Consider the following 16,410-nt stretch of genomic DNA (forward strand, 5'->3'; position numbering starts at 1 on the left):
TAAGGACCACCCTAATATATATATATATATATATATATATATATATATATATATATATATATATATATATATATATATATATATATATATATATATATATATATATATATATATATATATTCGATTCTGGTTCTTTTCAATTGTGAATAAAAACTAATCTTAAACAACTAAGTTTTTCATAAAGTTTAATAAAAAACTGTTGCTAAAAATCCCTTAGGTAGTCACCCGCGATATTTCCGACATATCGCGGGTGTGTACACCAGTCCTTACATAGTCAACCCTTAATTTGGGGGAGAGGATGATTGACATCAATTATAAAAAGATACAAATTATTATCAAAATTAGTTGCAAAACACGATAAGATATATGACTCTTCTCGCACTCGTAATGCATTTTGAGCATCCAGGTCCAGTATGACTTTGGATGCCACCAAATATTAAAGCAGCATACTGTTTTAAATGTTTTTGGAGTATTTCTGACAAAATGCAATCTAACTAATAAACTACGTTCTACTTCTCTGTTGATTTTCATGGTTTTATCTTTATATATTCTTATCAGCTACTTTGTTGCTAAGCGAACTGCTTTCGATTGTATGAAAATCAAAATCTTAGTCCGCCTAAGCCTTTTTTAAAAACATTTTTGGCGTTTTTTTTTACTTGTACGTAATAAAAGCTTAATCAATTAAGTAAGAAATATTTATGAACTGTTTTGAATATTATAAAAAAATGAATTGTTATTTATCAACTAAAATTACTTTTTTTATGATATTCAAAAAAAAACGGATTAGGAAAAAGCGTAAATGCGTCTACTTTTCCTATAATGAACTTTATATTATACATTTATTATATATTTATAAGTTTGTATATTTATAGATATAATAGAAATTTCCTTTTTGCTCTTCAGTAAAAAAGTATTAATTTGACTTAGTTTTGCTTACGTTTGGGGTACTGATATGATTTTAGTTGTTTGTTGAAAATGCAACTTTTGCAGAAGTCAGGAACTGCTTTTAAAGAATTTTTTTCTTTCTCTCCATATAAGTTTTCAATGCAATTATGTTTTTAAATTATGAAGTTAATGCATCATAATTCATTAATACAATCCCCTAGGACATTATTTACTATTTTGCAAGGGGAAAAATTGTGCATCAAAAACCTTTTCAGAAACAAAATGTAGAAGCTAAATAAAAAAAAACGGTAAGTATAATCGCATATTAACTATTTGAAAGTTTAAGCGTTAGAGATGGTATAGTTACAAAAAGTCTGAGACAATTTTAAAACAAACCTCGATTTCATGATCTTTTATCTTATCGTATAATTGAAATAAAAGCCCTAAGCACTAAAAGCAAATTCTTAGATAAGAACCGTTGTTGGAGATTAAGTTACATAACTTCCCTGCTTTTAGTTTTTAAACGATAAAAGCAGTAAGAAAACATTTTTTGTTATAATTTTTTAGTTACTAAAAGAGAGGTAAGAAAGTTTATTCAAAAATGTTGCTTTTTATTTGAATAGTTAATCTCAATCGTTTATCACTCAAAAGATACAATTTTATTTTGTTTTCAGTATAAAGTCTTGATTTTGTCCACATTAGATTAGAAAATCAAAAGTTATAAATAATGCTGAAGATTTTAAAAAAATCTCTTCACAAGTAATCATAGGAAAAGCTATATGGGAACAAATATCCGAAATGGAGTATTTTAATAAGAAACTAAATGTGTTTTGAAGTGAATTTTACACTTAATTTTTTTATGTTTGCTCCAACCAAGCTGGGCTAATGCAACTAGTAAGAATTAAAATAATAAATTTTAACAATTTAACTTGAATGGACGCAATGACGTAAGGGAAAAATGACGCAATTAGAAGGAAAATAAAGCTTGTCTTAGCCACTACGAGTAATTAGTAGTGGTAAACTTGAAAAATTTGAACTGAAAAACAATAGAATAACGCTTATGCGATATAAAGTTATGTGTCTATATATATATATATATATATATATATATATATATATATATATATATATATATATATATATATATATATATATATATATATATATATATATATATATATATATATATATCAACTTTTAACCTAAAAATATTTAGACATTTAGCTAACAATAAATAATGGTCACATTAAACAAAGCGACCTAGCTATTTTACTCATTATCATACTTTTCTCCACAAAATCTTTTGGTCTCTATAATATAGTGATCGATATTTCTTTTTCAAATTTACAGCTAATAAATTTATTTATGAAGAAACAACACATTTGTATCACAAATTTTCCACTAAATCAATATTCTTTTGCTTGTCAAAGAAACAAATATGTATGCTATGTTATTATGTGTTTTTTTAATATTCTTTAAGGTCTGTTAACCTTTAAAAGGAGTAACTTCATCTTTTCTGATGTTTCGGTTTTTGATGTTGCTTATTGTTGAAATATGTTTAGGTAACATTTGTATTTATCAATTTACTCTCCAATTCCTCATGTTCCATACACATAAGACCATTATTAGTTGCTTGATATGTTTCAAGCACCAACAAGGATGTCCTTTTTACATTATGCAAATACCTTAATAATAATTTCTTTGCAGTGTCCAAAATGAGTAATCCATTACAAACCTAATTACATTAGGCCTTAGAAGATTTTGTTAAACCACCCTTAACAGAAATTCGCGATTTAAGTACAGCTGTACAGCTGCTGATTTATTTGCTAAATCATTTATACGTAGGCTATTGTGCTTGTGTTTGTAGTTGAATTTTATAATATCCAATCAACTATTTACTTTTTGTAATAATTTTTGGCGAAAATAGATAAAATAATTGCATTATCTGCTTAGTTATGTTACACATTATGCCAGTAATGTGCACTTTTTAGATAGTTACTTAAAGGCTATTGAGAAGGAAATTGAGGTAATTCTAACACCATATTGACATTAAATAAGGAGAGCCAAGATGAGACAATAAGCATACTACCACGTAAAGGTTAGCTTTTTCTATAGATATCCTGATAAGACTTGATTGAAACTTAATGATGCCTGGCAGTTAGATTACAATCTATTTTGTAAGCAGCTGCATTGACAGCTTGGGAGTCGTAACACAGTTCATTCTCCTAAATATTATTTCAAAACTTTTGCAATATCATGAAAAGGTCATTTTTGTCAGTATTACATGATATTACTGATTTTGTCAGTATTTATATCAAGCCAAAAGGTGGCAATAGCAACTGATTTGAGTTAAGTTAATTGTTCCTCGTAATTTCTGATGAATGCAGTCATTTAAATTGTAAACTCGGTGTCCAATAAAAATAAAAAATATGTCGTTAACTTGACTACCAAATTTACCATGCTGAACATTAATGCTCAAATATTTGTTCCATTATTCTCAGTCATGACAGCTCAGTAGTAAAAGATATTTTTTATAAAGTTTCCAATGTTTCTTCTACATGTAAACTAATCAAAGAACCAGAAATTCGAAACTCTGGAAAAGCCTTAATACAAAAAGGGTTTGATTCCATGCTAAGCCACCATGAACACAACTATACCAGAAGATAAATTACCATCATCATCTACACCAATCAAACTTTGTCTATGAAACTAGATACGCTTTTCTAAATTCAATATATCAAATAAAACAGCCCACTCTGCTTTAAAACTACTATTTTTTAACTACCTTTCATGGGAAGCTGAAGTCTTCTTTAACTGTAATATTCTCAATGTAAGGAGTAACATCCCTTCATAAAAAAAATATTCAGAAATAACACACAACTGTCACTTCTTTCAATAGAAAACCTTGTTGGACAAAAAGTATTATTAATCATAGATCTACAATGCTTTTAATTGTATCATACTTTCTGAAATCATTAGTTTCATAGAGCAAATGATGATTATATTTAGTAACAAGCGGAGGCTTACATAAAACTGAGCTAGATTGAATCAGAGTTGGCTGTGATAAGATGCTTTGGTTTGTAATAATTGTTGATGTAGGATATTTGGAATAGTTCAACGTTATTCGTTTACCTCTATTCAAATATTCATCTTCAAATTGATCGATATATATTGCTGAGTTTTCTAAGAGGATCAAATCAGCTTGGTTGGCGAACTTAAACCAACAATTACGAAGATCTAGATGGTTGCTATTAGAAAAACTAAAGGCAGTTTAAATACACTGGGTGTTTGCTATAACATTCTTTGATCTTTCGCTGTTAATCACTTCTTTGACCAATAACACAGCACTTTTTCAGTATTTCGAAAAAAAGTACATTTTATATTTAATAAAAACATATGACTTAAACTATACAGATATTGTTAAATCTTTTTATTTGTAATTTTTCAAAGCCTATTTAACAGATTTTTTAGGCCCACTATTTCTTTGCCTTCAAGGCAACATATCCGGCTGGTTTAAACAGCATGCTAAGGATGATTCCTATAGCATTTTTTCAAGCATGCAGAAGTGAAGCTGAGGAGAAAAGTCTTCCTTTGATTTCAAAGAAATGTTCCTTATCCTATTACGTAACTGTGAGTATTTTAAGGGATTTGTTTAGAGATGGACTTAATAGGGGAGAACCTTAATGAATGGGACGATTATTGAATGGGACAAACTCAGATTCTTATACAACCATCGATGTAAGGATATTCAAATTCCTGCAACAAAGAGTGATAGAAAAAAGAATTCAACTAACTGACTCATCCATCCTATTGCTCTATGACCGTAATGACAATGGATGTTATTGTGTTTTCGAATGTAAAAAGTAATTTTTTAAAATGTTTTTGTTTTTCTAATTTTGCAGCAATCTTTGAAGTTATGGAAAATAAAATTCCATGTTTAAATAGATAGCAGTCTCTAGTACTACAGTGTGTAAAACATTCAAGCTTAAATAATAGTGTTTTTGGTATGAATAATCATTTTTGGATTAAGTGATGCGCATATTGAATAGGACAAAATGCAACTTATTGAATGAATTTTTTAAGGTATTATTTACATCTCAGCAGAGGGATGCTGCAGTTCCTTACTTTTACCCCCATGGGCTATGTGTATTATTTACACACTTTTATACTGCAATATTTTACTTAAATAAAAATAACTAAATATAATATTCTAAAGTGAGAAAGTTCTACTTTGATTGAAATTTAGAGTTAAAAAGTTTAAAGTTAAAAACATTTTTTGTGCGGTCTTTATGTATGTATCTATATATTTAGCTATATTTACAATTAATAAACTAATTTGAAAAATGATTGAATTAAATACGTTTATTTTTAATTCTTTTATGTTTGTCCCATTCAATGAGACATACTTTATGAATGGGACAAATGTCATGCTCCAATAAAACTCTGATTTTACCAATAGCCAAATGCAAATCCAATTTTTTTGTTTCACTATATCATTGAGCAAGAGTCGGTGGTTGTCAAACATTTAAATATATATATTAAACAATTTTATCTACATTTAAAAAGTATTTTGCTAAAACTGTGCCATTAATTGAGGTTTTCCCCTACATATAAGAGTGAATAAACTAATACACATAAGTGTACTAAAATCAAAGCCCAAACACACTCTAATTCAAAAAAAGTTAAGTTAAAAACATGCTGCCTGTGAAAATCGGTTTAGCAATTTTCTTCATTCAAATTATTTTGGTATTTTGATTAAAAGAGTTAAAGAAGCTTGTTGTTAAAGAAAAAAATATATACATATACACATATACGTTATTCACTATTATATAGAATATGGCTAGCCTTGGAGCGCTTCTAAGAAATTCGGTACCAATTTGTTGCGCATTTGTATTCCTCGTTTGGATGCTAAACTATAGTTCCGCTTGGTTTGCTGCGGCTGGATTATCTATGATAACTTACTTCTATTTTAACAAACAAAAACGTATTTCAAATGCTAGCTTAAACAGACGATCAGAAATATTTGTGGTGATTGTAGGCGCAGGGTTCTCGGGAATTTGTGCAGCAATAAAACTCAAGCAAGAGAGGATTAGATTCATTATTTTTGAAGCTGCCCCAGAACTCGGAGGTACTTGGCTGCATAACGTATACCCTGGATGTGCGTGTGACGTGCCAGCACATTTATACAGCTTTTCTTTTTATCCTAACCCAAACTGGAGCAGTGAATTTGCAAGCCAACCTGAAATTTTGCAGTACTTAAAAAGTGTATGCGACTTTTACGATATTCACCAATACATGAGATTCAATACAGCAGTAAAAAAGTGCAAGTTTGATGAAAAAACGAAGACATGGAAAGTAGTCACGTCAAATAATGAAAAGTTTTTGTGTAACTTCGTTATTTCTGGAATAGGTGGTCTTCACATACCAAAGGTTGCTGAAATAAATGGTTGGGACCTGTTTAAAGGGGAGAGTTTTCATTCCGCCAAATGGAAAAAAGACTGCAGTTTAGAGGGTAAATCAGTAGCAGTTATAGGTACGGGTACCTCTGCTGTTCAAATCGTTCCCAGTATTGCAGATAAAGTGAAGAGCTTGTATGTTTTTCAAAGATCTCCACCTTGGGTAATAAGCGATTTTCCCTCTTACACTTTCCCAAAAGTAGTAAAACTTATTTTTAGACAATTTCCTATAATTTTATTGTTTTATCGATGGTATACTTTCGTCACAATGGAGCTTTTGTTTTACACAATACTCAGAAATCAATCATTTTTGACGAAAAGAACCCGAAACTTTACGATCAAACGTATGCGAGAACAGTTGGACAACGACTCGTTGAAAGAGAAAATGATTCCGAAGTATGACCTAGGTTGTAAACGAATTACACCATCAAAGAAATATCTTCCAGCTTTTAACAAAACAAATGTTCACTTAGTCACTGATCAAATAACAAGCCTGACAGAGCATGGCATAAAGACGAATAATAATGATTATCAAATAGATGTACTGGTTTATGCAACTGGATTTGATGTTGCAGCTTCATATAAAAACCTGAATGTAATTGGGCCAGACGGAGTTACAATCAACGAAAGGTGGGGTGACAAACCAAATGCATACCTTGGAATAATGTACCCTGGGTATCCAAATCTTTTTTATCTTTTAGGACCGAACACAGCAGTAGGTATGTGAACTTGTCAGTAAACTTATTTTTATTTATCGACATAAGTTTTTGAGTTTTACTAATATCTCTTTTATAACCTGGTTTTGCAGGACACAACACCGTTGTTTGGATGATTGAGTGTCAAATGAACTTCATAGTTGACGCAATTTTAAAGTGCACAGATCAAGGATTGAAATCAATTGAGGTATTCGATTTTATTGCGTATTTACTTTTTCAATTCACTAATTGTAGGTTGTTATCATCGGTATTTGTTTTTAGGTATTAAGTGAAATAAATGAAGATTTTCAGCGCTATGTGTCTTCAGAGACAAAGAAGCGTCCGTTTTCTGGAATGTGTGGGTCTTGGTATCTTAATAAAAACGGAGAAAACTTTACTCTGTGGCCCAGTCATCTTTCTTACTATTGGTGGAGAACACGAAATGTGGATTTGAAGGAGTTTAAAACTTTGTAAAGGTTGTTGTTCCGTAAAATACGCTTTGGTTTTTCGGATTTTTAACCATCTTTTAAAAAGCAATTATTAATAAAAATTATTTTTTCCTGATATTTTTTTTTTACATTGTATACTTCTCAAACTAGATTTTTACTTTTAATAACTCGAAGATATCTAAAATGAATTTATTAAATGTACATTTAAGCTGATTACTTCTGATTTTAATGTAGAAGTATTTTAAAGAAGAAGTAATAAAGCTTTTTTTTTTCACTAATGAATTTGCAATTTTGTAAAATTTTGTAGAAATTTTACGCACATAGAATTTTTCAAAATGTTTGGTGCACCATCCATTCTGTAATTGTCAAACTGGGAGGCTTCTTCGTAGTTAAAAACACAATTTACATTGATATTTCTAGTCGATACAGTGAGGAGGGAAAATGAGAATATTATAAACATTATCTTCAAGTTTTACCCGACTCAAACATGCTACATTTGAACGAAGAAAAGGGCGATTCAACCAAAACACCAGGTGGACACACATGTCTAATGACATGAAAAATGAATAAGTCCTACCATTAATGTTTAAAACTGTTTTCTCATAAAATCCTTTTTTAAAATCTCTTAAAACTCTTTCTTAATACATCTTCAAAAGCTCTCCAAAAATAAAACACTTCATCAAAATCTTTTCTAATAAAAACACTCCAAAGTGACCAAAAAAAAATCTCTAGATTTTCTCTATCGTTCCTTTTTTATCCGTCCGCAGATGTTCTTTCGAATTCTCTTACAGACTATGGATTTCTTTTTCTTCAAGCTGTGTACTTTTGTTTTAACTTCTAATCTAAAACAGGTTTTACGAGTTTTCTTTTGTTTAGTTTTTATATCAAAATACCTGCAGAACTTTCTAAAACTTTACTTATTAAAATCATATCATTGTGTTTTAAGTCATGTTTGAGAAAACAGTTTTAAATATTAATGGTAGGACTTATTCGTTTTTTATGTCATTAGACATGTGTGCCTACCTGGTGTTTTGGTTGGTTCGCTCTTTTCTTTGTTCAAATGTGGCATGGTTGAGTCGGGTAAAACTTGAAGATGATGTTTATAATATTCTCATTTTCCCTCCTTAATACTCCGGTGTAGCGTTTTTAATTTACACTCGATAAAATTTTACTGTTACCGGTATTATTTTACTGACTTTTTTAATACAGTATGTGGGGTTTATATTTTCTGGGATGATTCAAGGTGTACAAAAATATTAACTTTTACGATGTCAGGAGCTATTTGAATGTCTAAAAGTTTCCTGACGATGTAAACGAGAGAGGAGAAAATGTTAACTTTAAAGGGCAATATTAAAACTTTGATATTGTAGACCACAAATTGATGAATAACAAAAGAGATATTGGCAAGGGGATGAAAACTTATTTGATGGTAACATAAAATTTTGATTAATTTAAAATTTCAAAAATAATTGTTGTGACCCTTGGTAACGCAAATCTTACCGGAATTGGTATAGCTCTGCGGTTCTTCATTGGATAAAAAATAATATAGCTAAAATATCCAGCATTCCCTAAATTGGATCGACAAACGTTTCATTTAATTCTTTTATAAAATAAAAACAATAATTATTTTAATCTTGTTTTGTCACTAAAAGCTTTAAAGTGAGAAAAATTTAAACTTAACTAAAATGATGTTGGTTCCATATGTTTTTCATGTTGTTTTGCAAGTTTCTACAGCGCTGGTGTGAGTATATTTGAACTCATTCGTCAAGTAAAATATTTCAATAATTTATGGCTTTTAGTTATTGGTGAACTTATTTGATATGTGTTCTTAAAGGTAAAGTTTTCTAATGCTAAAAATAACGGAAAATGCATAACTTTACATAAAAAGTGAATCTAAATCTAGCCCGGAAAGTAACTTATCATTTAATTTTTGTATTGCTTAATAAAAGTTTCATAGGAAGAAAAATTGAAATAGCCTTAATTTAACAAACCACATGCTTCCTCTTTTCTCCTAATATAATCTTATAATAAATGTATAATATAACTTCTAACACAACATTTATATCAGCCCCATCCGCAAATTTCTGCAATTTTACTGTACAGTAATTTTAATGGAGAAAATATCATTATGACACTGATTCTTATTAGTGAAAGTGTCTGTTCTTGTAAATGTTTGAGATAAAAAAAATTGACACGTTCTGTTAGATTATCTAAATAATCAAAGAGAAAGTACCAATTTTTTTAAAACACCTAAGTAGTTTAGTTTTAGAGGCTTGTTGTCTTAGCAATCGACTTGGGAGAAATATTTTTTGTTTGATTGTGAGTGTGGGAATTTCCTTTTTATGAATAATGCGATAATTTTGTGAGGGTGAACAAGATGTAAGTGCATGAGATACAGTGTCTCAAAAATTATCCGACCAAACATTTTTAAAAATATTTTTCCTAAGAAAAGTGCTGTATTTTCATAAATTTAGACTTTTTTGGTAAACTCAAGATTAATGAAAATAAAAGAACATGTTTTTAAATAGAATTTATTTATTTTAATGTAAAATATGAATCACAAGGTTTTCAGTCCTAAAATAAAGGAACTTAACGCGTTTTTTTATTGTCAAAAAAATATTCGATCAAACACATTATTTGTTTCATAACAAATTATTATATTACAAAACAATTATTTTAATACTTTGTTGGGGCTCCCTTTGCTTGGATTACAGCTTCTGAACTTCTAGGCATTGATTCAACTAAAGATTTTGTTTCTTCTGGTTGAATCTTTTCCCAGGCTTCTTCAATTGCCACTTTGAGGTTATCTTTTTTGGAAAATGACCGATCTCCAATTTTTCGGTCTAAAATTTCCCACAAATGTTCAATGGGATTAAGGTCCGGTGATTGTGCGGGCCATTCCAAGACCTCAACATTATTTTCAGCAAACCACTCCTTGGTTTTAGAGGCACTATGCTTGGGATCGTTATGTTGCTAAAATGTAAAATCAGATCCTAGCCGAAGTTTTCGAGCAGATGACTTCAAATTTTGCTTTAATATGTTTTTGTATTGCACCTGATCCATTAAAGTATCAATAAATTGGAGTTTTCCGACACCCTTCCAAGCCATTGAACCCCATACCATCACGTTACCCCCGCCATACTTGACAGTTCCTCTCACACAGCTTAATTTGTAGGCTTCTCCGGCTTTTCTCCATACTTTTTGGGCTCCATCAGATGACTTTAAGTTGAATTTCGATTCGTCGCTCCACAGGATCTTTTTCCAGAAACTTAACGGCATGTTTTTGAACTTCTTAGCAAACTCCAATCTTCTTTTCATGTGTTTCTTACTCAAATATGGTTTATTACGCGCAAGTCGTCCTTGAAATCCCTGGTCTCGGATACGATTTCTGATTGTCTGATGGGATAATTTGATTCCATAATTCTCTTCAGCTTGCTCAGCCAGTTTTCGAGCAGAAATGAAGCGATTTTTTTTGACTTGTGTAATTAAGTTTCTATCAAAACTCTTAGAAGTCTTTTTTTTGCGACCCTGCCCTTCTTTTGTGGCTGTTGTTCCGATCAAATTATACTTCTTCATAATGTTGGATACTGTATTATGAGGAATTCCAGTCTTTTGCTGCACCTGATAATAGGTTTTACCCTGATTGACCAGATCAACAGCTAAATTTCTCTGAGAAACAGTCCAGTGACGTTTACCTCCCACCATTTTACTTAAAAAAACATGAAGCCTTTTTTTATACATAATTTTTTTTTACTACAAAAAAACAGTTTTTTGTTATAAAAATTTGCTAAAATATTTCAACAAATTTCACATAAAATTAATTAAACTTACCTAAATATCGCTTGGTCGGATTATTTTTTTACAAGCCTATTCAATACCAAGTTTCTCTTAGGACAAATAATAAACCAACTGAAGCATGAATCAAAAAATATGAACGCTAAATAACAAACTATTCCCAATAGAATTAAAATGACAAAGTAAGTATCGCTATTCATTGTTTTTAGTATAATTTAGAGCGTAAACATTTTTTTTTAGGAAACTTGTTTGGTCGGATAATTTTTTGGGACACAGTATATTTTGTCTTTATTGAATGTGTTTGGTCATGATAGGTTAGGTAAGGGTGTAAGGGTGTAGGGTTACCCCAATGTTGTGTGGGTGTTTGTGTGGTTCCTGAATAGTTCGAGTATGTTTTGTGTAATGGTAAAGTCCTAGGCTTCTTAAATTAAAATCTTAATACAACTAACGTTTTTTAATTATTCCATAGTCGAAATGTAAATGAAATGATAATAATGCTTACTAACTTTGGCGCAAGATACTCGGAATATGTGAACTCGGAATAATAAAACTCAAGCAAGAGAGGATTAGGTTAATTATTTTCGAAGCTCCCCCAAAACTTAGAGGTTATTGGCTGTGTAATAATAACCCTGAATGTGCCCGTGACGTGCCGGCGCATTTATACAACTATTTTTTTTTTTTTATCCTAATGCAAATTGGAACAGCGAACTTGCTAGTCAACCTGAAATTTTAGAGTACTTAAAAAGTGCACGCGACTTTTACGATATTCGTCAATATATGAGATTCAGTACGGCAGTATTTAGTTACAGCAGTAAAAAGTGCAAGTTTGATGAAAAAACGAAGACATGGAAAGTAGTCACATCAAACAATGAGAAGTTTTTGTGTAAAATAATTTTAAAATGATGAGTTCTTAAAAACATTTTACACCAAAAAAATGTATATTTTAAATTATTTTGATATTGATAACTTTTTATTAAATAATTTGTTGGAGATTCTTCATTAACAAGTTCTAAAAAACCATAATGATTTTTTTTTACATAATTGCGTAAATAATACGGAAATATTTGATAAAACTGAAACAAAATAACAATGTTTTCCTACAACAGTCAAGTTATTTCTATGAAACGGACCTCTTCGAATACATCCATTTAAAACACTAATTAGTAAAAATGTTCATGGTTGAAGTTAAATGAAAAATAGCAAACGTCATAACTTAGATAACAATAATTAAACTCTTCAAACTTTTGTTCGCTCTGTATCATCTTAATTGATTCTGTATTGCCTTAATTTATTTGTTTTTATCTTATTTGATTCGTTATCATCTTAGTTTAGTTGAAGTTATATAAATTTATTCGAAGTTATATTAATTTATATATGAATTTATCTTAATTTATTCGGAAATATCATAATAAACAAATCTGTTCAGACGAAGTTAAAACGATTTCCTTAATCCTTCCATGACGCCCCAAACACCACCAGAAAATATACCTAAGATAATAGTTTTCATTACAATTTATACATTTAAATGAAATAACTCTTCTTTTTTTAACATAATACATTAGCTCAATGTTAACTTACACAATTAAATTAGGATCATTTATTCCAGTATAATTTCCTAATGTAAGTCAAGACTTTGAATCCATAAATAGTGGTGGAAAACGTGACCTCCACTTAAAAATAAGGTCAATTAATCACTTCAATTTAGAATTAAATACAGCTAAATTGTATTAAATAGTTTAGTAATAGTTTAATCACTCAAGTTGCATTTCGGAAAAGAAAACAAATTTGGTTGTTCATACAAAATCCTGAATTTTTAGTTGGTATAAAAACATTAAGATTTCAATATTCTATATTATATTTTATATAAAGAATATTAAATAATCTTGAAGCTTCCATACCAAGCTGAAAAGTCCATTAACAGAATGTTAAAACTAAGAGGAGACTTCAGAAGTGGCTTTAAAAAGAGCTGTTCAATAAAAAAAATTAACAAAAACTATTTGCTAGATAAAAAAAGTATTTTGAACACCTTGAACTTTTAAGAGTGCTAATTCTATCAAATATGCATTCATTACTTAGAATTTTAGACATTCAAAAGTACTTAGTGAATGTATAGTATCAGCAGATACTAAATTGTGAATATTTGGGTTGAGAAGATAGCCACAATAATTAAATCTGGATATATTATTGGATGGGATATCTTCATTAGTGACAGAAACATACCAGTTTATGTCCTTCTTGACTTTGTTGGCAATACCTTTTTTACCTTTAACATTTTTGTATATATCTAAACGGTTTTTGAGTACAACATCTGAATGGCACATATAAAGTTTTTAAAAAGTAGAGCTCTGGATTTTTGTTAGAAATTTGAGTTATCTCTTGGTACAGCAAGTTTCTTCTTGGAACTATTATTCCTTCGGCAGTGTTTAACTCAGAATTTATGATTTTCTATTATAACTACAAAGATAATTTGTCATTTTCTTTATCAAAAAGATTTTTGTGAGATTGACTCCTAGCTTTTAAAGAACATGTGAAGTTTAATGTGAATAATAATGTGAATGTTAATGTATCGTGTAAATTACTTTCAACTGCATCATCTTTATTTTAAGCTCCTACTTTTAAAGTGTAACTATTAAATTGATCCAAATTATTTATCAAAACATTTTTTAGAAATTGGTGACATTTAATGGGTTAGTATTTTCAATGAATCGGTCAGTATTTTTTTTATTTTTAATTTTCAGTATTTTATTGAGATGGTCAGTATTTTAACTAAATGATCAGTATTATATATTAACTGTCAGTTAATTAGTTTAGTTATCAGTTTTTAATTAAATCGTCAGTAATTTAATCAAGTGGTCAGTTATTTAATTAAAATGATTTGTATTTTAAGTAAAATGATCTGTATTTTAACTTAAATGATCTGTATTTTAATTAAAATGATCTGTACTTTAAATTAAACGATCTGTATTTTAAACTAATATTTAATGATCTATAACTTCCATAAAATGATCTGTAATTTAACTAAAGTATTATGAACTTTGACCAAAATAATTAGATAAAGTTTACAAATAAGACTGCCATTTCTATCTGAGCACTGAACAAAGAAAATTTAAAAAAATGGTAAACTTTATTCCAGAATACAAGTCCTCTAGTGAAGAAGAGATTGAGACAATAGAAGAGCAAACATCATTGAAATCAAGGAAATAGAAACGAAAACGTAAATGGATAAGATGTGAAACATACCCGAATAAGAAAGATGCAATTGCAGGTAAACAGTTTTAAGTCATCAGAGAGCTAGGTCTCAGACAGTTAGGTCCCATACAGTTAGGTCAACAACTTTTAGGCCTAAGAGCCATTTAGGTCTACAAACATATAGATTATTGCACATTTGGAGAGAGAAGAGAGAGAGAGGAGGTGTGTTTTGCTCTCTCCCCTCTTTCCTCTCTCCTATAACTCTCTCTCTTTTCCTTTTCTTCTCTTTCTCCCTCTTTCTTCCTCCTCTTCTTTTTTATTTTTTATTTTACTTCTTCTCAAATATTTTTTCAGCGATAACAGCAGAAGATCATTGGAGTTATCATTATTCCAATTACACTAACTATGGAAAAAAAATCATACTATAGATGTAATGCCATTCAAAGACGCAAAGAGCAATGTGATGCTGCATTTTATCTGTTATTTGATTCAGCAAGTTACAATGTAATCATTTACAGAACTAAAAATGGACATAAACAGGACTGTAACAACATGTCCAAAGAAGCCATTCCAAATTTTTAAAGACTGAAATCAACAAAATGTGTGACTTGCTTATGAAACCAAAAAGAATTTTAAGATCCTTGTTGATAATGGCCACCAAATCCATATGAAACAACTTCAAAACTATATAACTGCTTACAAAAAGAAAAAATATGGTAGTACATCAATTTTTCTTGGTGAATTAGAACAATTTTGCATAAACAATAGTAATATTCCCAAAAGTGAGGATGAACCTTCCATAATAAACTACAAAATAGTTTAGTCTGATGGTTCAGATGTCGATGAAGAAAATGATGATGTCCAAGACAATTCGAAACTTCGAATTTTTGTATCAACAAAAAGACTCTTATGTCAAGTTTCAGGAAAAGATAAATTACATGTTGATGCTACGTACAAATTTAATTGGCAAGGGTTCCCTGTGCTACTAGTTGGGACCACTGATATGGATTGCCATTTTCATGTATTTAGAATGGCAATGTGTTCTAATGAAAAAACTGCAGGTTTCAAGTTTACATTTGAAAGCTTTTCTTATGAATTGGCAAAAATCAACCAGGGAGGGTATGAACCTGAAGTATTAATCTCAGATGGTGCTGATTCAAATCGAAAAACATTTTCTAATGTTTTTGGCAAAAAGGATATGGTGATGTGTTGGGCGCATATGCATCGGAATGTTAATAAAAAGGCTGAGGCAATGGTGAACAAAAGCCATCAAGATGAACTTATTGAGGATATAGATATATTGCAAAAAAGTTAGAATAAAGAGATCTTTAAAAAAGCTTCAGGTTTTTTTTTATAAAAAATGGAAAACACTTGAACCAGAATTTTCTAGGTACTTTGAAGTAGAATGGTTGAATTCTCATCAAATTTGGTATGAAGGCTTTAGACATTTCACACCAAGTACTAATAATGCTCTTGAATCATTAATTAGAGTGGTGAAAGATGAAGATACCTTAAGGGAAAGGTTTTCATTCTCAAGGTTTAAAGAGGTTGCGTTTGAGATGGTTGCAAAATGGTGTAATGAATATTAAACAAACATGAAAAAATACAGCCAAGAACCAACAATTACGCTAAATTTGTGGAGAAAAGTTTATCAGTGGGCCAAGACCAACAAATCAATTTGATCCAAGCAAAAAGGTGAATCAACTGAATATTATTTACCTGCAAATAATGAAATAAAAACTACTCAGACAGAGATAGATTTCATTAAAGAAATGAAATGGAAGACTTTTGATCAGTTTAAACAAAAAGCTTTTAAGGTCTGGACTTTAACTATGATCAACAACGAAGAAAATTGGTCACATAATGTATGTAATTGTCCAGATTTCTTTAAGAGATTCATGTGCAAACATATTGTTGGTTTTGCAATTCAAATAAAGTATT

At 29.8% G+C, this 16,410-nt stretch overlaps 2 protein-coding genes across 4 annotated transcripts in view; one reads left to right on the top strand and one right to left on the bottom strand.

Annotated features, from left to right (window-relative positions):
- The window catches only part of LOC149888891 (uncharacterized), a 380,578-nt gene that overhangs the window by 34,391 nt on the left and 329,777 nt on the right, over window positions 1–16,410 (bottom strand). The gene's annotated exons all lie outside the window — the stretch shown is intronic.
- On the top strand, window positions 1,349–7,894 carry LOC149888894 (uncharacterized). 3 transcript variants are annotated; one of them, XM_090087960.1, is made up of 5 exons: window positions 1,410–1,466; window positions 2,877–2,983; window positions 5,719–7,060; window positions 7,150–7,244; window positions 7,319–7,894. In XM_090087960.1, the coding sequence occupies exons 3-5, from the start codon at window positions 5,722–5,724 to the stop codon at window positions 7,508–7,510; spliced, it is 1,626 nt and encodes a 541-aa protein (XP_089944086.1). In that variant the 5' UTR covers window positions 1,410–1,466; window positions 2,877–2,983; window positions 5,719–5,721; the 3' UTR covers window positions 7,511–7,894. The 3 variants fall into 3 exon arrangements, with proteins under 3 accessions (XP_089944085.1, XP_089944086.1, XP_089944084.1); XM_090087959.1 differs by lacking the exon at window positions 2,877–2,983 and having other exon boundaries at window positions 1,349–1,466; XM_090087958.1 differs by lacking the exons at window positions 1,410–1,466; window positions 2,877–2,983 and adding an exon at window positions 1,574–1,779.

The sequence above is a fragment of the Hydra viridissima genome, unplaced genomic scaffold (genome assembly GCF_058129835.1).
Source record: "Hydra viridissima isolate aposymbiotic clone 2 unplaced genomic scaffold, HvirCarnegie_v1 scaffold_5, whole genome shotgun sequence".
In the NCBI taxonomy this organism is placed as follows: Eukaryota; Metazoa; Cnidaria; class Hydrozoa; order Anthoathecata; family Hydridae; genus Hydra; species Hydra viridissima.

What these genes read in the sequence shown, in the direction of transcription:
- LOC149888894 (XM_090087958.1), top strand. An exon ending in AGGACCGAACACAGCAGTAG is followed by an intron (nt 7,061 to 7,149) that starts GTATGTGAACTT and finishes CTGGTTTTGCAG; the next exon opens with GACACAACACCGTTGTTTGG. An exon ending in AAGGATTGAAATCAATTGAG is followed by an intron (nt 7,245 to 7,318) that starts GTATTCGATTTT and finishes ATTTGTTTTTAG; the next exon opens with GTATTAAGTGAAATAAATGA.